The sequence below is a fragment of the Convolutriloba macropyga genome, chromosome 4, assembly GCF_964194025.1.
Source record: "Convolutriloba macropyga chromosome 4, txConMacr16.3, whole genome shotgun sequence".
Lineage (NCBI taxonomy): Eukaryota > Metazoa > Xenacoelomorpha > Acoela > Convolutidae > Convolutriloba > Convolutriloba macropyga.
Window position 1 is genome coordinate 40,252,724 of NC_134471.1, and position 24,582 is coordinate 40,277,305.

The 24,582-nt window shown below is 36.1% G+C and overlaps 2 protein-coding genes across 4 annotated transcripts in view; one reads left to right on the forward strand and one right to left on the reverse strand.

Moving 5' to 3' along the window:
- LOC142337669 (polyadenylate-binding protein-interacting protein 1-like) overlaps positions 1 to 24,582 on the forward strand; it is a 509,163-nt gene that overhangs the window by 237,422 nt on the left and 247,159 nt on the right. The gene's annotated exons all lie outside the window — the stretch shown is intronic.
- LOC142337668 (patched domain-containing protein 3-like) overlaps positions 1 to 24,582 on the reverse strand; it is a 119,289-nt gene that overhangs the window by 25,756 nt on the left and 68,951 nt on the right. For both annotated transcript variants that reach the window (XM_075387085.1, XM_075387084.1), the window contains exons 8-13: positions 20,425 to 20,606; positions 13,062 to 13,337; positions 12,291 to 12,468; positions 10,266 to 10,406; positions 9,782 to 9,909; positions 9,383 to 9,538 (exon numbers count right to left, since the gene is read on the reverse strand). In XM_075387085.1, coding sequence (XP_075243200.1) covers positions 9,383 to 9,538; positions 9,782 to 9,909; positions 10,266 to 10,406; positions 12,291 to 12,468; positions 13,062 to 13,337; positions 20,425 to 20,606 — 1,061 coding nt within the window. The remainder of the gene's footprint in view (positions 1 to 9,382; positions 9,539 to 9,781; positions 9,910 to 10,265; positions 10,407 to 12,290; positions 12,469 to 13,061; positions 13,338 to 20,424; positions 20,607 to 24,582) is intronic.

Below are 24,582 nucleotides of genomic sequence, written 5' to 3' on the forward strand. Positions count from 1 at the left end.
TAAAGAGAAACGAGGAAAGGCAAAGATGATGGACAAAACCGAAAAACTCTACCAATGCTAAATGCAATTTCCGAACCATTAAACTGCGAAATGTTAATTACATTCTACTTTACATTACTCCACCGCCCATTGTTCGACGTAGAAGTAATAAACAACAAAAATTAGAAAACAATTGAAAAACATGAAAAAAATTGCAAGTTTTATCAAAGAATTGCCAAATTGGCCAATCAAAAATTTTCCATTAACTTATTATTGAACACTAACGAAGGTTTTCTGAACCCTGAGGCCGAAAAAAATCGAATTATGACAATAACTTTCAAATATAACTTTTGTCAAAAAATGCTGAATTTCGGGATGATAAAATCTTGAAAATAATCCATTACCGTAAGAAATTATACAGTAACCTGTTTTCAAACCCTAGAGGAGGTTTCTCGGCTCATGAGGCTGCACAAACCTAGAAACCGACAAATACTTTCAAAAAACTTTAAAAAGCAGGTTTTATCAAAAAAAAATTAAAATTTGTCATATTTAAAAACTCAAAGCTATTCCATGGCACATAAAATTTTATTAGTGACTTAATATCAAACCCTTAAGGAAATTTTCTGACTCCTGCGTCTGGAAAGACGTGAATTATGAAAAATAAAGGTCAAAAAATGAAAATTGCACCTTTTATGAACCCCTAGAGGAGTTTCCTTGACACCTTGAAAAAAACTTAAAATAATTTGTGAAACTTAGTATAAAATTGCGTGTTTTTAGCGATCCGTTGTTCGTCAGTAGCAATGGGGGTGGGGAGGGGGGGATGGGGTGCACAGACAGCTGATTATGAGGGGGGTTGAGGATGGCAAAATTGGGGTGGGGGCGCAACAGCGGGGTGGGGGGGGCGTGGAGGTCAACAGTGGGGTCTTCAACCTCTAAGAACCTCCCTTCACACCATAAGTATAAGTCTCCAAAACAGTTTGAGCTGAAACAGAGTTAAAAGGATCTAGGAGCACTTAATGCCCGCTGGACGCTACCTGTTTATCCCCTTTTTGAGGACGGAAGGTCAAAAGCGTCTGTTTTTGTGGACGAAAAGTCAAAAGCGTCAGACAAAAAGCCGGTCAAGCGAAAAATTGCATAAAAAAGACCGACATGCGTAATATAATTGCTAAAAACTTCGTTTGAGAGCAATTAAAAATAGCCGGCAGATTCCCGGAATAGCTTCAAAACAATAGACTTGTGTGCCGTAAAAATCAGATAGAAACAGATTTGGAAAAAAGTTATCCATATTTCACTACGCTAAATGTCCCTTATGCTCGTTGATATTAACAAACTTTGTTTTAGCAACAGACAAATTCTGAATGAGAGCAATTTAGGCTACGCGAAAAGCAAGAAATCAATTGTGAAGTGACAGAAAACTTTAAGCGACAAAATCTTCTAGAACAAAATGTAAAACAAAAAGAGCGTCAGACGACAAAACAAAAACATAACCGAAGATTTCCGGAGACGACTTGGAGTAGAAGTCCTGGTAAAAACAGACTAGGCAAAATCCCCTATAAAACAGTTGCCTGAAGATATCACCAATAGACAGACAACCTCAAAAATGAGTTCATAAAGAGAAACGAGGAAAGGCAAAGATGACGGACAAAACCGAAAAAAATTCTCTACCAATGCTAAATGCAATTTCCTAACCATTAAACTTCGAAATATTAATTACATTCTATTTACATTACTCAACCACCCATTGTTTGACGTAGAAGTAATAAACAACAAATTAAATGAAAAGCAAACCACCTAACAAAAACTAGTTTTAAACAATTTAAACATTTAAACCATTTAAACATTTAAACAATTATCTAATTAGCTTGCCCGATTATTAGCTTTCAAGATTCTTAACAGCCAATTCTCTGCGCATACTTCCTATAAATTCTTCAGAAGCTGGATCGGTCACTCATCCAAAAAGCAGAAGAGAAACATCAAAAGACTATTGGAAACTGCCAAGAACAAAACACGAAAATTAGAAATTTGTGTAATTTATTTTAGTGAAAAAAGTAATGTCTAGAATTGAAGAGCCACCTCATACTAGCAACACCTATAAATTAACTCTTAATTGAGAATTAATCGAATCAGACTACAGCGAGAAGCACAAGATAAAAAAGACAAAAAACATAAATGGTATACAAAAATCTGCAAAGTTGCTCGAGCTGATTCAATTTTCTTCAAACAATTGAAAAAATTGTCAATAAAAACTTAAGACCACCAAAACTGCTAAAACAACTAATATCGGCAACACATTTTTGCAAATGCTATAAATCTGATGAATGCAAGAAAAGCCAGAAAAGCTTAAAACAGGGCAAAATGGTAAAATAGCAGAAATTGAAAGTAAATATGAGCTACAGGTTTTCAAAAATGCTTCTAAACATACCACAACTTGTTTATATAAGTACGGAAAACGCCATTGATTGAAAAATTGGAGTCGGCTAAAAAAAAACTGCTTCAAAAAGCCTGGACCGGACAAGATGAAAAAACTTCGTTCGCTTAGCGAAAAAATCTTGCCTACTTTTTTTCGCTTTCTCTCAAGAGCTTTGTAAAAAATCTTTTCTCACTCTATCTCTCCGCTCTTCGATGCATTCAGCCCTTTTGACCTGAACTTATTTTTATACATGCGGCGTTAACTTTTTAAATCCTGCTCTTAACACACCAAAAATTATCGGTCAAACAATAAGTGAAAAGATTTAGCAATCATGAGTGAAAAACTTGACAGTGATCCTACTTTCTAGCTAAAAAGTGAAAAAAATTACAGATTCGAGAAACTAACATATTTTGCATAAAATTGTCAAAATATTTAAAAAAGTGCAAAAATATTTTCAAAGTTTTCATTGAATTATATAGATTTAACGTTAAAAAACAAATGAGATTTAATAAAAACGAACTAAACCACTTGCTTTGTAGAGAAAGACTTTTCATAATAATTATAACCAAAAACAAGGAGAAATTTGACAAAAATTGCTAAAAACGGAATAGTATGTAAAAAATTTCATAAAAACTGAAAAGTCCCCACGTTCAAAAGAGTTGCTCAAAGCACGGAGCGCCAAACGAAAGTTGCCAAATACTTTTTAATGCTTTAAGAAAAGTCTTTAAGAAAAGTCTTTAAGAAAAGTCTTAAAAGTCTAAGAAAAATTTTTAAAGTCTTTAAGAAAAGTCTTTAAGAAAAGTCTTTAAGAAAAGTCTTTAAGAAAAGTCTTTAAGAAAAGTCTTTAAGAAAAGTCTTTAAGAAAAGTCTTTAAGAAAAGTCTTTAAGAAAAGCTAAGATCAAAAAATGAAACCAAAAATCCAAAAATCAACTATAAAATTGAGAAGTACGAGCCAATTTTAAACTTAAAGAGCTTTTAGGCTGTGCAAAACTTTCTGGCATCAATTTCAGAAACTTGATTACTAGTACAGCATTGACAACCAAAACAACTTAAAAAATTCAGCCAATCGATGAAAAAAGTCTGGAATCAGTTATCTATATGCGCCATTCTATCAAAACCATTTTTTAAAGTACGTGTCATTCACTGACCGCAGCGCTTGATCAAAAAACTACTCTCGCTTAGCAAAAATCCGTTCAGCGAAACAGCCTTTCTCACTCTCGCTCTTAGGTAAGAATGCCGCATGAACAGAACTACTTCTTGTAAAAATCAAAAAAAAAATAGCCGAAAGAATTCCGGAAACGACTCGAAGAGTCGTCTTCGTGAAAATACTACTTTTGAAATCAACTGGTTCCTAATAAAGACAACTTAAAAAAATCAGTCAAAAAATGATTGCCGATAAAACCAACTGAACTAAAGATTACATTACACTTATATATAAAACCAGCAAAATTATTTCGTACGCAATTGAAAACATCACAGTACGCGGGCAGCAGGAATCAAGCCATGTTAGGCTCCCAAAACTTATTTTCGAAAATTTTGACTACTGCAAGAAATGGCCAAAACTGTTAGAAAATTTCGAAAATTCGCAAGCGAAACACTGTTAGACAACATAAAAACAGTAATCAATTGGTAATTAAATGAACTTTGTCGCTTTAACTACAGATATTAGTTGTCGATTTAAATCACAAGGAACGCGATAAAACTAAGCAATCACCAAAAAATTTAATCGAAAAATCATAAAAAAATATTAAAGACAAACGAAATCAAAAGCGAAAATTCGTATGTTACCAAAGCCAAGCCCTAAGAATATTCGCAGAAACAGAATATTGCTGTTCAAAATTTTAACGCTCAGCTAGCAAAACGTCAGTGCAATATGTAAGACAAAATCACTTGCAAACAAAAAAACTTTCAAAACGTCAGAGGGAAAAGACAAAAATTATTAGTTCAAATCGATCATTTTTATTTTATTAAAAGCAGGGCGAATAAAATTATAGGTCTCAGGATGTTAGAAACAAAAATGGTAGCATGTGGAGAATACATACATTGTGAAGAGGATAAAAAAAATCGATTCTCAATTTCCGAATCGATCGATCGATTGAAAAATAATACTAAAAATCAAAATGAAAAAATTGAGGTAAAAAAACATAGATTTTTTTGTTATTAAACAATCGACATTTAAGAACATTACATAGCCATCTTCCTGCCTCAGTAGAAAATTAAAAAGCTCAATTGAGAAACAGTAAAACAATTCGAAAAAAAATGTTCAAAATATGGTATAAAATTTTCATTGAATTTCCAAGTGTTAGCGGCAAAAACAATTCGATTAGCAACAAAACGAAAAAAAACCAATTAAGCACCAAGACATTTTATGGTAATTAAACTTAACAAAAACAAAAACTTAAACATACCCGGCAGATTGCCGGAAAATCGCCACCGTTGATTCCAATAATCATGATTGGGATTGAAAGAATAGATATTGAAAAAAACTTTGCACAAAAACATTTTTTAAGTCCGATTTATTTTGATGGCATTTCGTAGCTGAACATAACGTACTTATTTTTCTTAGAGAGAGGCTACAGGGGCTACTATCAATGCCAATAAGCATTAGAGATGGTAACTAAGACTTATAGGAACGACGTTCAAATAGCGGGCATCTAAAATTGGGCTTTACGGGTTTATCCCGGTTCTACTTCTGACTTCAATTTTTTATACTGACTCTGTTCATTTTGAATTGCTTTGCTGAGCAACTGATGTTCAAAATCACTTTTAGCAGAAAGAGAGAAGAGAGAAACTAGTCTAGAGAAGTCAAAAAGATATCACGCAAAATGTTGAAAAAGCGGCAAAATGAGGTAAAGCGAAACATTTTTATATTCGACGAAGTAAAAAAAATAGGAGCGCTATAATAGCCGGCTGAGAAGATGAGGGCGGCTATTAAAAAGTTTGAGAAAACCGCCAAAATCTGACTAATATGTGTACAATTTTGTAGATTAAAAACACGTCAAGAAATCCAATTCAGAACTTATCAAAAAGACATAAAAACTAATTTGGTTTAAAAAGTCCTCTCAAAGAGCCAAAAATGAGATTAATGAAAAAATGACAAAAAATTATGGGCCAATTTTGCACTTGAAACGCATTATTGAGCTCTGAGAAACAGTGTTATTGATTTCAGTTGATTACATATTCATGCAGCAACGATCAAAATTTACTTCTACAAAAAACCAAGTTACAAACATAGCTGGCAAATTGCCAGAAAATAGCCGCAATAGCTTCGTAGATCTGCAGACTCAAAAAAACAGTAAAAGAGGCAGACCAAAAAAATTCGTCTTTTCATTGAAGGCTGATATGTTATATTTTGATTTAAAATCTGTATAAGTTTTTGCTGCCTCTATTAGCTGATCTCAAATAACCTTCATTTAGAGTGACACACACCCATTTGACCTTATCTCTTTGAATTAAAGTAAATAAAAGTCAATTTCAAAGTGAGGAAGTCCTTTTTGAGAGTGAGGTAAGTCAAGTGTGACCAAAAATTTAATCACGCGCATGAACAAAAAAACTCGCTCCACTAAGAGCGAAAAATGACGTCACACATGCAATTCAGTTGAAATTGCATGAACGAATGAACAAAAAGTGGCAGTGACGTCATATGGTCGTAACAAAAATCATGACGACGAAATAAAAAAAACCAAGAGAAGGCCAATAATAGCCCCAGCTATCGCTGTGCGGCTATTAATAAAAAAATTTGAGCCAAATGGACAAAACACGGCTAAAAACTCATTTTATATGCGCCAATCTCTCAGAAACATTTTTCAAAGTCAAAAAGTCATTCACTGAACGCAGCGTGTGATCAAAAACCGCTCTCGCTTAGCAAAAATCTGCTCAGCAAGACAGCCTTTCTCACTTTTGCTTTTAGGTCAAAATGCCGCATGAACAAAACTACTTCCTGTAAAAAAAGACCAATAGAAAACCAATATTCCTCTTCCAGTCGTAAAAACCAAGAGCACCGCAATATAGCTGCGCTCAGCTCAAAGCTTCGCAGCTTTAAAACATCCAGCCGATTGTACGTATAGTTGCGAAATAGATACAGAAATTGAGAGAAAAGTTATCACGGCCTTATAAAAACCCATGAAACAACTCTCAGCGAGTTTCATATGACTTGCTCAATTTTACCTCAAACAAATTCAAAGTTTCAAATCATTTTGGTGAGTGAGGTAAGCCAAGCATGATCAACATCTAGTCATGACAGATGAGGTAATTCCACTTGTAGGGGGGGGGGGGGGGTGTTTCCTAGGTGCACAAACTTGGACATAAGCTCGAGCCCACGATCTGCCGGGTACGTGTCAGCACCCTTAATCGTTCCACAATACTTCCTTCCGCACCTCAAATCAGATCAAGCAAAAGCATGAAACCAAGCGTGAAAGTCAGTCAGTGATGCGAAAGTATGGTCAAACAAACCCACTAAAGCCGGAAAATTTCTCTCGATTGACAGGTTTCACAGTTTAATTCAGGGGCTGTAACCTCGATAAATTTTTCTCTATGGGTGCAAAAACATCACCAGACCGCAGGATTCGAGCCCCGACCTCCGGCTATCACGGCCTTGACATCGAGTCTCTAACAATCGGTTTTGTTTGAACAACAAACTTCATTTCGGAGTGAGAGCAATTGAAACCACTCAAAAATCAAGAAGTGCGTGAAAGTCATCTGAGAAAATTAATTTAGAAGAACAATTTGTGGTCAAGAAGACCGGTCAAGCGAACCATTTTCATTAAAAAAACATACATTTACAATCATTGATTCTCATTCGAGAGCAATTAAAAATGCCCGCCAGACCACAAAACAAAAAAAAAACGGCCGCACAAAACTCCGAAAGCGACGGAATTTCACGAACAAAACCGTAATTACAGCCGAAAACAGGACCTTCTAATTCAAAATATTTATTCCTTCACCAGATTTGATTTTAAAAAATATATTTTATAATTTATTCTATTGTCATAGCGAGAACGATCATTCAGAAACCATAAAGACAAATTTAAAACTTTTGACAGAAAAACTCGAAACTTGATTACGCAAAATTTTTTATTAATAAAAACATACCTGGAAACGTTGAAAACGTCAAAAACTCTTAGGATAAATAAAATCTGGTAGCGTCGAAAAATTGCCAAGGTTAAAAAATATCATGATGATAATGAAAAACTTAAATCCTCAATTACCTTCGCGACCTAAGACACCGAAAGCATTAGTCGGAAAACATTCGTAGAAACTGAATTATTTTTTAAAAAAATTATCCACATTTAGAGCGTAAGAGAACATTAAACTCGGTAAAAACCAAATTTTTGCGTCACACTAATAAAGACAAAAAAACTTCTAGTGTTGAACATATCATAGACAAAATAAATTCAACCTATTGCACAATTTAAATTAATAATGGAAAAGGCAAAAGAAAAAGAATAAAATAATCAAAAGCAACAATCGTTCAAACATCAAAAAGAATTCTATCAAATTCTCACAGATGCATTAAATTAAATGCAATCAATCGCAAATGAAAATTGAAAACAAAAAATGGCTCAAACGACAGGCGATGCAATTTAATTCAGGGGCTGCAGCCTAGATAAATTTTTCTTTATGGGCGCAAAAATAGTTGACCACGACGGGATTCGAACCATGGATCTCCCGATCCCTAAACAGAAGCACTACCCACTCGGCTATCAAGCCCTTCTTTTTGCTATGCTGCAATCAATTTTATTTTAGCAACAAGCTTTACTTCGGAGTGAGCGCAATAGAGATCACTCATTAATGAAGAACGAAAGCGTGAAAAAGTCACTTGAGAAGTCAAAGGATGTTCTAGAAGAAAGGCGCAAAATGGTCAGGCGAAAAATTTGCATAACATAGCTGGCAGATTGCCAGAAAATAGCCGCAGTAGATTCGTAGATCGGCAGTCTAAAAACAGAAAAAAAGACAGACCAAAAAAAATTTGTCTTTTCATTGAAGGCTGATCTGTTATACTTTGATTAAAAATCTGTATAAGTTCTGGCTGCCTCTATTAGCTGATCTCAAATAACCTTCATTTAGAGTGACACACACCCATTTGACCTTATCTCTTTGAATTAAATTAAATAAAAGTCAATTTCAAATTGAGGAAGTCATTTTTGAGAGTGAGGTAAGTCAAGTGTGACCAAAAATTTAATCACGCGCATGAACAAAAAAACTCGCTCCACTAAGAGCGAAACATGACGTCACACATGCAATTCAGTTGAAATTGCATGAACGAATGAACAAAAAGTGGCTGTGACGTCATATGGTCGTAACAAAAATCATGACGACGAAATAAAAAAAAACCAAGAGAAGGCCAATAATAGCCTCAGCTATCGCTGTGCGGCTATTAAAAAAAGCCTAACACGTTTACAATAATTGCTACGAACTTCGTTCGAGACAAATTAAAAAAACATCCGAAAATTTTTTTAAAAAGCTAAAATCAACTAACATTGGGAAATCTGTGCCCATTTTTCACTTGAAACGCATTATTAAGTTAGCAAAAACACCGCGGTATCCATTTCAGAGGGTTAGATACCAATTTAGCTTCGATCAAAAATTAGTTCTTAAAGAATCCAAATCATTAGAAAATTAGCACCAAATGGAAAAAACAGCTAAAAACAGTTATCTATAATCGCCATTCTCTCAACAACACTTCAAATACTAAAAGTGCTTCACGAAACGCAGCGCATGATTAAAAAACTTCTCGCTCAGAAAATATTAGTGCACACGGCTTTTTTCTTTAACTCTTTAGGTCGAAACGCCGTTTCAACAAATAGTACTTCCAGTAAAAGAAAACCAATACTTCTCATCGAGTTGTAAAAACAAAGAACACCATATATAGCAGCGAGCTTCGCAGCTATAATGATCTCCGAGCCAAAAACCCGAAGTCAGTTTGTTCCACTCAAAATGACAAAAATCGAAGTATAAAATATTAAAGTTCACCAGTCGAAATTTGGACTCACCGCATCTGACTCCCAAAGCAGCATGTCGTAACCGTATACGACAGACTTATCTTGTCCCAAGTCGTAACTGTCCAGTAGTTTTCTTGCGTCACGCATTGCCTTCACCCTGTACGTTGAATTCTGCATCATTACGAATTCAAATGATAAACGCGAGGCCTAAAACGAGTTAACAAATTTCTATCGATGAGCTAATACAACTTGTCATGTCTAATTCAGAGCTTTTGGAAGTTTGAAATGTCATTTTCACCTATAAGTACATAAACTTTGAGAATACATTATTCAGGATGATGAAAATCTAGATATCAATTCTTGACTCACGTTGGCAAAAATTAACACATTGACTACCGCAAAAATCTACGACGAGGAAATGATCTCCATTCCTGGAGATGAAACTCTAACCTTAACAATGAGAGAACCGTCCGGTGCAATAGTTTGTTTGACGTCCTTCAAATATTGCTGCCCCAGTGGAGTTTGGTAAAAGAACTCAATTAGCTTGTAACCAAACGACCGTTTGTTTACCTCCTGAGCTAGAATAACACACAAATTCAACATAAAATACCCCATTAATCCGCATCATTTCAAACACCATGAAACACAAATAAGTATCATCAAAACCTCTTAATTGTCGTGGGAAGGGTTTCAGGTATTACAAGTTTCTCTTCATAATTTCTTTCCAAACTTTGCGAACTTTTAGATGTCAAGTAGTCGGTCATCTTTGTACATTCCTCGTAGACTTGATATAAGATATCAAACGTCGATTTCTACTGACATTTGGAGCAACAACGGAAAGAGCATTTGAAATCGCGTTCAATTTACTGACTGTGCAAACTTCCTACTCCATCGAGATATTCCACGTACTTAATACAATCGAAAATTAACTTACTTATGTTCCCGGACGAATTGGCCCATTGATAAAAACCAGGAAGCCAAAATTGCACAGATGCACCATTTACACACCACAGGTTCTTCAAGTCTTGGCTCAGCTGCAGCAATTTGGTCAAATTCGAAAAGTAGTCGAGCTCACCTGAAACACATGGATATTCAAATTCGAATAGCTGATTTTTTTCTACGACTACAGAGTTGCCTTCATTCATTTTTGTCCGATCGATATATTTTGACATTGAGATATAAATGATAGCATGAGAAATTTAGCTTTTGGGAAAAATGAGCTTCAAAGAGTTGCTATGTAAAGACTCGTGAAGATCAAATCGATTGTAGCCTTTTTAGTCGCGAATGTGGAGGCTTAAGGGGATGAAGTCCACTAAGCCGCAATTGCCATCAGAAGATTTTCATACACCTTTATTTAGGTTTAAAACTTTCGCCAATTGACTTCAGTCGCTTAAAATTCTGTCTCACCAAACCTAAGTCAATAAAGTAACAGTCACTCGAAAAGTCAAAATGGTCAAAAGGCTAACGTTAAGAACTGCGACGAACAGCCTGTTAACAAAAACAGGGTTATAGTGATTGCTATAGATTTAGTTTGAGAGCAGTTATAGACAGGTGGATAGGAGGTCGTACTAAACAATTTCCCAGAACTAAGCGACAATTGAAATTCTATCAATTCTCAGTCCGTTCATATAAAACGTGAACCAATCAGCAAAAGCAGACACTCTGATGAAATAGCCGGCAGATTGCCACAAAGCTGTGGAATAGACGTACGTGCCGTAAAACAAACAGATACAAATTTGTGTAAAAAGTTATCGGGTCCTCCTTAATATTACGCTAAGCTCAAATTTAAGATTTTAAAGTGCAAGAAGCATTCTAGAGGATGTAGGGCCCCTTACTCAAAATGTAGTCACGACAGGCGGGGAATTTAATGCACTAAGTGAAATATGTGGGGTGGGGGATAACTACAGTGGGGGGTGGCGCAACGGTGGGAGGGTTGTTTTTGGCTGCACAGGGCCCTTGCGGCCTGAACGATGGGGGGTTGGGGTGGTAAAATGAGAGGGGCCTTAGCTGTGAGGCTAGCTTTAGCTTAATTGAAGGGGTGTGAGGTGAGCGCTGCGGGGGGGGGGGGGGGGTGATGTGATGGGGACCTACAGGGGACAGTGGGAGGGGGTTTTTTGGCTTCAGGGGGCCCTTACGGCCTGAACGATTGGGGCGTGGTTGAGCCGGGGCTGATATGGGGGGGGGGGGGGTGTTGTGGGCGGGTTGTGTGGATCAACTTCTAAGAACCGCCCTTCACATCATAAGTATAAGTCTCCAAAATAGTTTCTGTGAATCGCATACTTGGAGACTAGTGAGCAGAAAGGCTCTAAGAGCACTTAATGCCCGCTGTTCGCAACCAGTTTATTCCGTTTTTGAGGACGAAAATTTAAATGGGTCAGACAAAAAATCGGTCAAGCGAAAAAACGCATAAAAAAGATCGACAGGACTAATAAATTCTAAACTTCGTTTGAGAGCAATTAAACAAACTCAGCGTTTTCGAAATACTGACGCTCAGTTTACGCAAAGAAGTCAATATTCGACAAAGAAAGAAGTCACAGTTCAAGCAGTGAAAAATGTATCAGCTAAACAACCTGTAGAAACCAGATAATCCTCCTCAAAAAAACCAAGATCAGATTACTAACACCCTTAGCTTTCCGATCGCGGCTACCAATAAGTATCGAAATAAGTTTGAACCATACATTTTGCCGCTCTTTGTCTTCACATTAGACGAGTTTTAATTGCGGATCTTTCCCGTTTGTGCCCCCCCCCCCCCCCAGTACGTTATGCAACCCCAGTTACAGATCACGTGCCATTACGTGGTAAATCATTAAAAATATAGCACGAACGTCTGGGGATGCAAACAATATGCACCCACTAAGCTGGGGGCACAAACGGAAAAGATCCTTAATTTCAATTTCACTGCAATATTTTTAACTACAGCAAACAGCCATGCTTTCAATTTTAGTTGATTGAAACTGACCAAAATACAGATTAGCGGGATATCCCCTCTTTGGAAAATATTTCTCCGACACCTCCATGTAGTCTGTTAAGTAGCTTTCTTCGGGAATCATCCAGGTGGGGTCAAACTCTTGCCTCTGTTTGGTCACGCCAATAACTCCAACAGCTAGGAATGCCAATGTCGCGACGACAGCAACAATCTAAATGACAAATGCTTTATAGATATCGGTTAAGGGATCTTTACCGTTTGCCCCCCCCCCCCCAGCTTAGTCGGTGCATATTACTTGCACGTCCCAGACGCACGTGCCATATTTTTACGTAATGGTTTACCGTGTAATTACACGTGCTCAGTAACTCGGGGGGGGGGGGGGCATAACGTAGTGGGGGGGGGGGGCATAACGTAGTGGCGGGGGGGGGGGGCATAACGTAGTGGGGGGGGGCATAACGTAGTGGGGGGGGGGGCACAAACGGAAAAGATACCGGATACGCCATGAGTTCAGGTTTCATTCCTGCACTACGTTAGAATTGACATTCTAAAAGTGCATTACAGACAAAAAATTCTTTTTCAGTTCTCTAATTAAATATTTGACTATAACTCGAACTCCGATCACAATGAATTTTGAGCTAACAGTACTCGAATTTGTATAAACTCTCAATTAACTTTCCATTGAGTAATCAACTTTCCCATGAAACGAAGAGTTTGCTCTATTCCATTCAACTTTGGGCCTTCGTACACAGACAATTAGTCACTGTTAAACATTGAAGCGTTTAAATTTGACAAACTGCCTCTAACCTTAAACAACAAATAAGGACAATCGTTTCTCCTCTTGTTCAAATTTCTGACGCTCTCTATGGCTGCATGCACAACTTTGGCCGGTCCTCTCGGAGGCTGCATATTTGCAGAAATATTATTATCTGTTTTGATACACCAACAGCATGCATCTCTACGGTCGCCCATTCGAACGTAATTGAGAACGATGACGCTTGAGAAGAAGAGTAGAACGAAAAGAGTAGATGCCAACATTCCGAAAGCTCCAAACACTGCGAACGACTCCAGGGCAGGTATATCCTGCAAAAGCAATGCAACATAAGAAACATAACAGAAATATTGTCGGAAAATAGCTACCGTTGACGATCTTGACGCACAACGGGATCGAAACAGAAAAAGATAAAGTTTCGAAAAAGTATTCTAATTCGGTGTGCAGTTTCAGTCAGATTCTAAAACTACATAATTCAGCTTCGAAACAAAGCTATTAAGCTTAAAACTAATATCAGCTAGCAATCGCTCTAATGAACATTGATACCTAATTCACTATGACTTGATGACCAGGCTTTATCGGTTTATCCCATTTCTTTTGATACTGCTCTTTTGACATCGACCGTATTCACTACATTTGCGTAATACAATGCGTGAAAGAATTTAAACTACATTCAGTTGAAACAGTGAAAGGTAAGTCACGCGTCAAACGTGAAAATCGTGACTATATAAAACGAAAAAGGTTATCAAAAGTAAAGCGATTTAAAACAAAGACAATCGTGGTACTATTCAAAAAATTTCAATGACTAACCAAAAACCTTACCAAGAAGGGACTATGAACGGATTTGAACAAGCATTTAGAAATTAATCAGAGAAAAATATCGATAAAATAGTAAACATCAATATCAAAATGCCGCATGTGAACAAAAAACCACTAGCGAGCGAGCAAATTTTTGTTCAGACACCTTTTTCTCACTCCACTTTAAAAGCAAAATCATCACTTCAAATTGACTTCAAAAATCATGAAAGTGAACAGATCTTAAAGACAGCACCCCAATTCAATTCCCTAAAAAAGGAGAGAGCCTAAATAACAGCAGTTGAGAGGCTGACGGCGGCTATTAAACATAAGGCTATGCATACAAAAATTTTTAAATATCAAAAAAATCAAATTTTTTAAAAGAAGCTAAGTTAGATTCCCAAGTGACAAGAAAATGTAAAAATCTAGAAGAGCTCTCGGGCATTCAACGTTTTTTTTTTCAATTTCCTCAAGACAAAACACTCATACAGACAATGATCCCATAAACTTTGCATAAGCGTACGCTTCAAAAGTCTGGACAGAGTTCAGAAGTAAAAATCCATACTAAAAACAAACGCAGATAAAATGAAATTGAGGAAGAGGAAAAGCGCTGACTCCAAAATAGCGTCTTCAAAAATATTACCGACGAACTTCTCTCGAAAGACTAGCGGGAGCCCGAATCAATTGCAGCCTGCTTGAGACGAGGGAACTAAATTCAACGAGGAGAGGAGGCTTCAAATGACGTCAGAGAATATTATAAAACACCACCCTTATTTCAGTGCAATTTTCATTTGACTATTAGTAGTGAACTGCCGCCACTAGAGTTCAGCTGCTGAGACTTGTAAATAAAATTAGATCACGCAAAACGGAAAAAGTTAGGCGAAAAGTCACTCGAAAATTAAAAACGGTCAAGCAAAAATTTGTTTAAGAATCACCGGTAGATTACCGGAAACAACTCCATGAGTCGCGCAATAGAAAGTCTTAACTAACTCTGCTATTTCATAAACATCACACTAAAAACGAAGCAATGTATGGTTAAAAACAAACAATTTTTAGTTAGATTGGGGGAGTAGGTAGGCAGGTGGCAGAGGGGGAGGAGGGAGCAGGAGTTAGGGGCGGGGTTAGGTGGGTGTAGGAGTTGGTGGGGATATGTAGATGGAAGTCATGGGGTAGTTAGGTGGCGGAGGCAGGGGGTTTGATTGATAGGTGGTGGGTCTCTAGTTTGGATAGGTATGAGGGATTTACATGGGATCAAAAATTCTCAAAATAATCTACCTCTTTACCGTAAATATTTCCCGCAGTTCCTAATTACTATACATTACAAACTAAGCAACTATTAACGTCCATTGTTCGAAAACAGAAGTGACGTTCAGACACGTAGGTAATTGTTCGAAAAAACGATGTCAAACTTTAGGTCAAGAATAAACTTGCTTCAGCTAATAAAATCTGTAATACCAGTACTCATCTTGGAGTCATTAGCAGTTTTTTATGAGAAGTAAAAAAAATGAGAGCACTACGCAAAAAGCCGTTAACAAAAACGGAAGAACAGCTTGAACAGCTTACTGCTTTCTGTAACTTTTTTCATGGTGTACAATTTCAAGCCAAAAACTTTATTTGTTCAAAGTGCAATCTTTCCTTAAACATAGCCTGCACATTGCCAGAATAGCCACGAAATATACTTGAATGTCGTATAATGTAGATAGAAACATACGGATCTGAATTGGAAAAAATCGAAGCAACTCAAAAAGCTATTTAGAAAACATTCAGCGATAAATTAATATATCTTGTTAAAAGTCATTCCGCAGATGCCATTATTAGCGACCTATACTGCACGTATGATTTCAAAATAAGCTTAAGTTTTAAAGTGCAAAAGTCCATTTAAAGTACATTTTATTGAGTGAGGTAAGTCACTATCTTCAAAATCTAATCACGCAAAAAAAACTTTTGCTAGAAAGAGTGAGAAACGACGACACGCGAGCAAAAGCCGTTAGTGAGAAGTCATTCAGAAAAATTGACTTTCAGCTTTGCTGCGTGAACAAATGTAAAACAAAGAGCGTTAGACGACTAAACAAAAAATCATAGCAGGACAAGTCCTGACGTACAGTTCGAAGAATTTTCATTTACTAAAAGAAAACTAGACCTAGAACGGACTATGAGTGAATTGGGAAAACCATTTTATTGAGTGAGATCAACGTATGATCAAAATCCATTCACGCAAATAATCTAATCACGCACTTTTCTAGAAAATTTTGCTAGAAAGAGTGAGAAATGACGTCACGCGCGCAGAAGCCATTAATGAGAATAAGAAGTCATTTAGAAAATAAGACTGTTTTGCTGCGTGAAAAAACAAGAGCACCTCAATATAGCTCCGCTCAGATTACAGCTTCGGAGCTATAAAAGCAAAAGGAAGAATATGTTCTAAATGCTCTCAACATTATACTTATCGAATAGAGTACAAAGAGCAAGCTGATTGATGCGAAAAACAAATTTCACAATGAGTCTGAACCAAAAATATCCAGTCCGCTGAAAACTTTAAATTCTCCTCGATAAATCATAACAGAAAAACGTTTCAAAAATAGTGAATTGAAATGAAAAAATTTCTGTCATTGCTTTTAGACAGGACAATGTAAACAACGAAAACGCTTTTTCGCAGACTAAAGAATAAGGTACACATAGCGTGAAAAATAACAAAATCAGATTCAACAAGCGATTTGAGAATTTTGCCGCAGTATTTGTATGATTGTTTTTTCTCAAAACTTCCACATAAGAACGGATCATCTAGTGGATTGGATAGAGGCAAGACTAAAAACTCAATCATTTCAAAAATAATCAAAACCCATCCCGCAGAGCAACTAAAGGATTCACTAAAGTTAAATAACGTTGAAAAACAATAAATGCGAAAAAAAGTTTTTTTGTATAACGTGTTGCGACACGGATTTTTCTTTCTTTGAGCACCTATAGAGCTTTTATATAATACAACGGATCATTAATAAAATCTCACATATCCGATAAAATCAAATGAACCCACTGACTTCACCTACAGAATTAAGACATTTTCTGACGTTATGAGTTCACCACCGATTTTTAATCTGAATAATCAGTTCTACAAATCTTTTTAATCCAATCTAATTTTTTTTAGTTTTCCAGAAAATCAAGTCATTCGATTTACTATTTCAGTTCTCAGATATCGTTTAAGGAATAACTTTACAATTTAAAAAAGCGAAACTTAATTTCCATAAATTTATTAAATCAAGGTCGTGAACGTTTACGGAGATTCAAAGAATTGCTTTTATACCTTTACTTTTTGTGAAAAATTAAATGAGGATAAATGCAATAGATTTAAACTCTGAAATCGTTGAAAATATTTATTATCGTTGATATGCATCGTTGACAAATTTTTATTAAACAAAAACTTTAAAATGCTAACTAAAACAAGGAGCGCTTGACTCTGGCACAAAATGTTTGCATATTCGCATTTGAAAGCACGCGAGCATACATTTTGTGTATACACTTCTAAGATACTGGATACACGTCTACTGTATACCCTTGTAGCAGACACTTCTACGAAAATGGCAACTATTTTACTTCACAGCTTTGCAAATTGAGATAGTTTTTTTGGTTAGAGGAAAAAAACTGTCTGACTGTCCTTTCAATTAGGAAACAAACCTTTATTTACGCCAATAAATGTTAACAACAGAATGTTTCTTTTATACAGACAAAAACCAATTCAAGTCATAATATTTTGTTTTATGGTTTTGATTCTGCTTCATCAATTCACTCGGTTTATAATTTTTAAATGACACCTTGAGACTTAAAAATTTTAATGTCACATTGATTGCTGCAAAACTTGAACAGCTCAGAGTCAACTGTGTTTGATGTTGTGTGCTTTCCACGAAGTCCACTGCGGGCACAAACTCGAGCGTAGAAATCTCATTGGGCAAACATTGGTTTTCAGGTATTATCTTGATAATCATAAACCAACATACATGCAGAGGCAAGTTATTCACCACAGGAACTTGGCGCAAAATTTACAATCTTTAAGTTATTAAAGGAGTCAGTCAGTGCCTTTTACTCGGAAGCATCAAATTGTGGAAATTTCCCATAATTTTAATAAAAACAATGTTTTGCTTGCCTTCTCTTGATATTCGAAGTTAAATGAAACAGTGGACCAAAAAGTTTTTTACTTTGAACTGCATTCAGTACAGCCTTCCTACATTCTACTGTCCGATGAAATCATTACTGTCCGATGAAGCAATTACTATCGTATTATTTTTTCATTTTTTTCCTAATATCACCTGCCAAAACCTCACTGAACAACGAAGGTGTCAAATTGCTTTCCAATTGTTTGCTGAGCAACATGTATTCAAAAGCATTCATTAGAATGAAAAACACCATCCCATAGAAGTTAAAAATATTTCACTCTAAAAAGATTTCACTCGAAATTAGAAGGGCAGGGCAAAAGTAAAACGATACAAAGATCTGCCTGACAAAATTGAAGAGCATAGGAGAATGCAACAATTTCAAGAAACCACAGATTCGGTTTTCTGACTACAAAAGGCAATTTAGAAAAACCTCAGACCAAAAAACCTAACAAAATACTCTGAGATAAACATAGATCGGGTAGTTGATAAAACCCCAAGCCCTAGAAAACTAGATACTTAATGTTAAAAGAGGCAGCGACAAAGTGCCTACATTAATGTGGCTTCCAAAAATGTGGAGGCAAACTATTTAAAACCTTTAGCTACATTAAAAAAAGGCTGAAAAAGGTAGATTTAAAAGAGTAACTGAGATCATCCAGATATCTTGCTGTCAGAGAAAAAAACAAAAGCCAATAACTTTTTTTTTAAAGCCTAACACCTTTTTTTACCAGTACTGCAGCAGCGTGCATCAGTTTCTAATTTTGAGTTCTAAATGATTTTCAAAAAAAAATCGGGTGGTCAGATCTTTAAATACGACGCTCAAATAATATACAAAGTAGCTGTTGCCCCTAATAACAAATCCTATATGCCTTTTTCGCTGGTTGAAAACAAAAACTGACAAAAAAATACGAAGTGAAATTGTCAAACAAATTGAATATCTAAAAAGTTTTATCCCAAATGTCCAGGCTGCGTCACTTGAAGAACCAGTCACTTATGGCACCTGATGAGTCGGCATCCCTTTGCTATGTCCGGCTTTAAGGTTTCGATGATTTCAGAAATTTCATAATTAGTCTCAGAAAATAACAAATCGCGGATTTTAAATACTTAGAATTGCGAGCACAAATTTTCAACAAAATTTTAGCCGAGTTTGTTTTGCAAACATTTTCAGCTCTTGCAAAACCTTTTTTCCTGGTTCGCAAGAGCTCGCAATTGATGCAAAGCAGATAGAAATGAGTACCTCAAATTAAAAAACGATGTAACTTAAAATGGGCCGATTGTGATGGAAAATTTCGGTAAGCCGAAATTTTGGGTCAAGGATGAAAAATTAAAAAAATCAGGAAGAATCGGTCAAGCGAAAAATTGCATAAAAAAGACCAAAGGACTAAAATAATTGCGAAAAACTTTGTGTGAGAGCAATTAAATATCTCTTTGTAATGGAATTCGCGACGCAGAGCGCTTCAATTGGAAATCACATATATTAGTCTGGGATGAACTCCAAAAAGGAGAAAATTGAAAACATAGCTCCCAGATTGCCAAAAAATAGCCGAAATAGCTTCGTAGATCTGCAGTCTCAAAAAGAAAGTAACAGAAACAGACCAAAAAGAAATTTTTTAAATTCTGAGATGTTATATTTTGATTACAAATCAGTATAAGTTATTGCTGCTTCTTATCTGATCTCCAAAAACCTTCATTTAGAGTGATACGCTCTCACTTGACTGTTCCTGAATTAAACTAAAGAAAAGTCAGAGTCAGGAAATCATTTTTGAGAGCGAGGAAAGTCACAAGTCACGCGTGAGCAAAAACTTAATGAAATAAAAAACAAAGAGACGGCCAATAATAGCCCCAGCTATCGCTGTGCGGCTATTAAACAAAAAGGGGCTAGAATAAAGTTCAATTTGTTTTTCAAAAAATGTGGGATCAATTAGAGATGATCGCCATGAGTTTTCTTTAAATGAAAAGAATGGCCCCAAAGACCGAGAATTTTACTGACCATTTCGATGAATTTTTTTTGCATCTTTTAAAACCTTATCTTCGCAGCAAAATTGAAAATGGAACCACAAATTTAGTTTAAAAATCTATGTCGTAAGGGTTTTCACATACAACTTATATTTGTCTGAAATGGAATAATCAGGAACTTCAATAAACCATGCTTACAAAACATTTTTTGGAGTATTTGGTTCATTATGCAACCAACTCTACCACAAATGCGGAGAGTTAGTTATGCAATGAACCAAATACATATGCCAGCTTTTGCTATGTTCAGCGCAGATATACGAATGAGAACGCTCTGAAAACGAATGATTTTTGACAAGATATAAAAATTGATTTCCGAACTAATACTAACACCTACATATTTTTCAAAATTGACTTTGCACAAATAAAATGAAATGAGTCCACATTGAACGTTTTTCCATTAAAGCTCTCTAAAAGCACTCTCTAATTGCACTACGTCTGAACAACTTACGAAGAGTAGAAAAGCAGCCAGGAAAATGAGCGAAGAGGTTACTCCGCATGTGAGAATAGGTACTCCGGTCACCACATTGGAGATGGACAAATATGTTGCTGCGATGTTTCTATCATACTTATAGCACCAACTTATGTGGTCAAACGTAGTTATGAAGGTGAGACACTTCACCACTGTCACTCCTGAAATATAATTGAAAATATTATGCTTAATTTGCAACCAATCAGTCAATGCTGTAGTCAATATTCTCAATTTTCAGTAAATATTCTGTCTAACCATTTTTGCAACAAATTGAAGTACACTCGTATCTATTGTGAAAGGGCTCAAGGAATTACTTGGTGCCAGGATATATTATTACTTTTTATTCGCATATCAGAAAAAAAATGCTTAAATTGCATATCAGAAAAAATGCATATCAGAAAAAAAATGCTTCAATATGCTTAAATTTGCAAGCAGACATTTATCAAGTAATTCTGATAGCATTAATTGTCAGTTAGAACTACCAAGAAAACATTCTGTTCTTACTTCTATTTTTGATTAAACTTCAGCAATCAATAATTAGGATCCTTATTTCGTCACGAAAAAAAGTTGTTTACTCAAAATAGATCAACTAACAGAAATGATCGTTCGAAGACAAAAGCATAAAATTATCACCACTCATAACGCCTCATAACTGTAAAATGGGCTGAAAAGCTGTTCTAGGAATCATAATTCCTGGTTGGTTCCATATATGAAAAAACCGCAAAAAAGAACAGTTGTTAATTTCTGAAATCTAAGCTCAAAACCAATTTAAAACATAACCGACTAACGTCGGGCGAATTGCTCTCAAACAAAAACAACCGGTATCAAATTTGGCTGGGCTGCTACAGATCACACAATACGGGATCTCTTTATGTATGCCAGTCAAACTTGACAAAAGATATAACAAATCGAAGGCAAAAATATATGCCTAAGACCTGTCTGAGCTATAAGTCTCAATTTAAAAAAGTTGGGGGGCTGAAAGTATTAAATTTATAAAAGAGTAAATATAAAATTACAGCTTACTAATTACCAGTTACGTTGTGGTGAAATCGAGATGAGCTGGCTAGCGATCGATCAGTTCTTCTGTTTAGTCTGATGGTAGTTCTGTTCACAAAAACTTTATAAAATAGTCGAATATTTTCTGGTTTGAAGTTATTTGCAATATTTTTTAGAATTCAAAGTTAGATATCAAAAATTGAAAGCAGTTGTCTGCTGCTGATCTCTGGTTGTAGTTTCTGTCTCTCTAATTTTATTCCGTCCCACTTCACTGAGAGAATATACAATTTCATCTCAGCTCAGTTTGGGCCGATAGGGAGCGAATCACAAACTCACGTTCATAGTGAGGTGCTTCTTAATTTTGCTATTGGCCGAGAAGGCAAGAGAATTAACTCCTTTTGATCTCACGGAAAAATTATTGAAACTCCAAAAAATAATAAAAATCTAAAAAGCTGAGAGCATCAATTATTGATTTCGTAGGCGCCTGTTTTCTGCTTTCCCCCTCTTCTAAAACCGCAACAATTATGGTTTTCTCTATTGTCTTTTCCCCTGAAGCAATCTGCTTCATCTTTATTGAACTTGGGGGAAAAGATCTGCATTGCAACTGTCAAAAGCAGAAGTAATTTAAATCAAAAGAAACTGTGGTTTTACAGGCCACCTACGTTCAACAACGTACATTTTCTGTCCTGGATATAAGCGAGGAGATCCAGGCCTAAAGTTGTGTTATTTAAATAAGTCGAACTGAGTTGTTTAAATACTTGTGTACTGGTAGTCTTAACAAGCGTTAGTTTATTTAGCGCGCGGCTAAAGAATGGTTAATTAGCGCCTAAATACGTTCGCTCTAATGCGGGATTAATTATCCGTTCATTTGTAACGGCTTTCGTAATACTACAGCTCAACCCGATTTTTAGTAAGAAACAAATTTAATAGATTTATCTACATCATACAAAAGTTTTCAATGAAAGTCAGGTAAATGGTCAGTTCTGTTCAAGTTTTCGTTGATTGAGTTGAGATGGCGGCAGTCATTTGGGTTGGAGGTGGCAAATGTTGGTTGGTTTCGACAGGTTGTTAGAGTTGATAAGTCACGAGGTTTGATGGCGTCGTAATACAAAATCAATCGCAAAGGGGGATAATGTTGGGTTATAAAATCAATCGCAAAGGGCGATAATTTTGGGTTATAAACTCAATCGCAAAGGGAGATAATGTTGGGTTATAAAATCAATCGCGAAGGGCGATAATGTTGGGTTATAAAATCAATCGCAAAGGGCGATAATGTGCTATGTTAATTAAAAAATTCTGGTGGCAAAATGACCGGGCTTGGTACCGGACTGTTACCGTCTTCCATGATATCGAAAACTTCCACTACTTCGTTTCCTTTGTCATCCTTTTCTGTATTTGATAATTCCTTTATTATCTTCTTTTGTTTGCGGTTCTTCTTTTGTTTATCTAATTGAGCGGATAATAGTTTGATTTGCTAAATTAGTTATTTATTTTCCGCTCCAAGTTTCTGGTTGGCGGATGCAACTTCCAAATGTTTACGTGCATAGGCTTGATTGAGTGTTTTGAGGTTACTTTCCTCAGTCTTGTCAAGCTGTTTTGAGATTTATGTACTGGCGTCTCCAATAATCGTCGCATGTTTCTTTTTCTTGCTTGTCCAATTTCACTCTAATTTGTTCCAATTTTATTGTTACTTCTTGTAACTCTGTTTCCTTAATGAATAGTTCTTGGCGGAACTTGGAATTTTCGGAAATTAGAGACTCTTTCGACATTTCTCCTATATGGTCAGATGGCGTCGGAAAGGCCGTTATTGCGGAGTAGGGAACGTTTGCATATACATCCAGCTGATTATTTCTAACCAAATAGGTTCTTTGTTCATCACTCCTATCCTTAATTCTCCATACGTTGAGGTTGTCATGGAGTGAGAAGTCTGGAATGATGGGTAGTTCACGGCTTTTTGCGAAGAATTCTTCACCTGTAGCAGTATTTTGGATTTTGACCTTATCTGCAATTCTGAAGCTGTTGAATTCTGTTTTTAGTGCATATCTCAGATTTGTCACAAATCTGTACCAGTTACGTTGTGGTGAAATCGAGATGAGCTGGCTAGCGATCGATCAGTTCTTCTGTTTAGTCTGGTGGTAGTTCTGTTCACAAAAAACTTAAAAAATAGTCGAATATTTTCTGGTTTGAAGTTATTTGCAATATTTTTTAGAATTCAAAGTTAGATATCAAAAATTGAAAGCAGTTGTCTGCTGCTGATCTCTGGTTGTAGTTTCTGTCTCTCTAATTTTATTCCGTCCCACTTCGCTGAGAGAATTTACAATTTCATCTCAGCTCAGTTTGGGCCGATAGGGAGCGAATCACACTCACGTTCATAGTGAGGTGCTTCTTAATTTTCCTATTGGCCGAGAAGGCAAGAGAATTAACTCCTTTTTATCTCACGGAAAAATTGAAAAAATAATAAAAATCTAAAAAGCTGAGAGCATCAATTATTGATTTCGTAGGCGCCTGTTTTCTGCTTTCCCCCTCTTCTAAAACCGCAACAATTATGGTTTTCTTGGGGGCTTTTTATGAGACTCGATTGTCTTTTCCCCTGAAGCAATCTGCTTCATCTTTATTGAACTTGGGGGAAAAGATCTGCATTGCAACTGTCAAAAGCAGAAGTAATTTAAATCAAAAGAAACTGTGGTTTTACAGGCCACCTACGTTCAACAACGTACATTTTCTGTCCTGGATATAAGCGAGGAGATCCAGGCCTAAAGTTGTGTTATTTAAATAAGTCGAACTGAGTTGTTTAAATACTTGTGTACTGGTAGTCTTAACAAGCGTTAGTTTATTTAGCGCGCGGCTAAAGAATGGTTAATTAGCGCCTAAAAACGTTCGCTCTAATGCGGGATTAATTATCCGTTCATTTGTAACGGCTTTCGTAATACTACAGCTCAACCCGATTTTTAGTAAGAAACAAATTTAATAGATTTATCTACATCATACAAAAGTTTTCAATGAAAGTCAGGTAAATGGTCAGTTCTGTTCAAGTTTTCGTTGATTGAGTTGAGATGGCGGCAGTCATTTGGGTTGGAGGTGGCAAATTTTGGTTGGTTTCGACAGGTTGTTAGAGTTGATTAGTCACGAGGTTTGATGGCG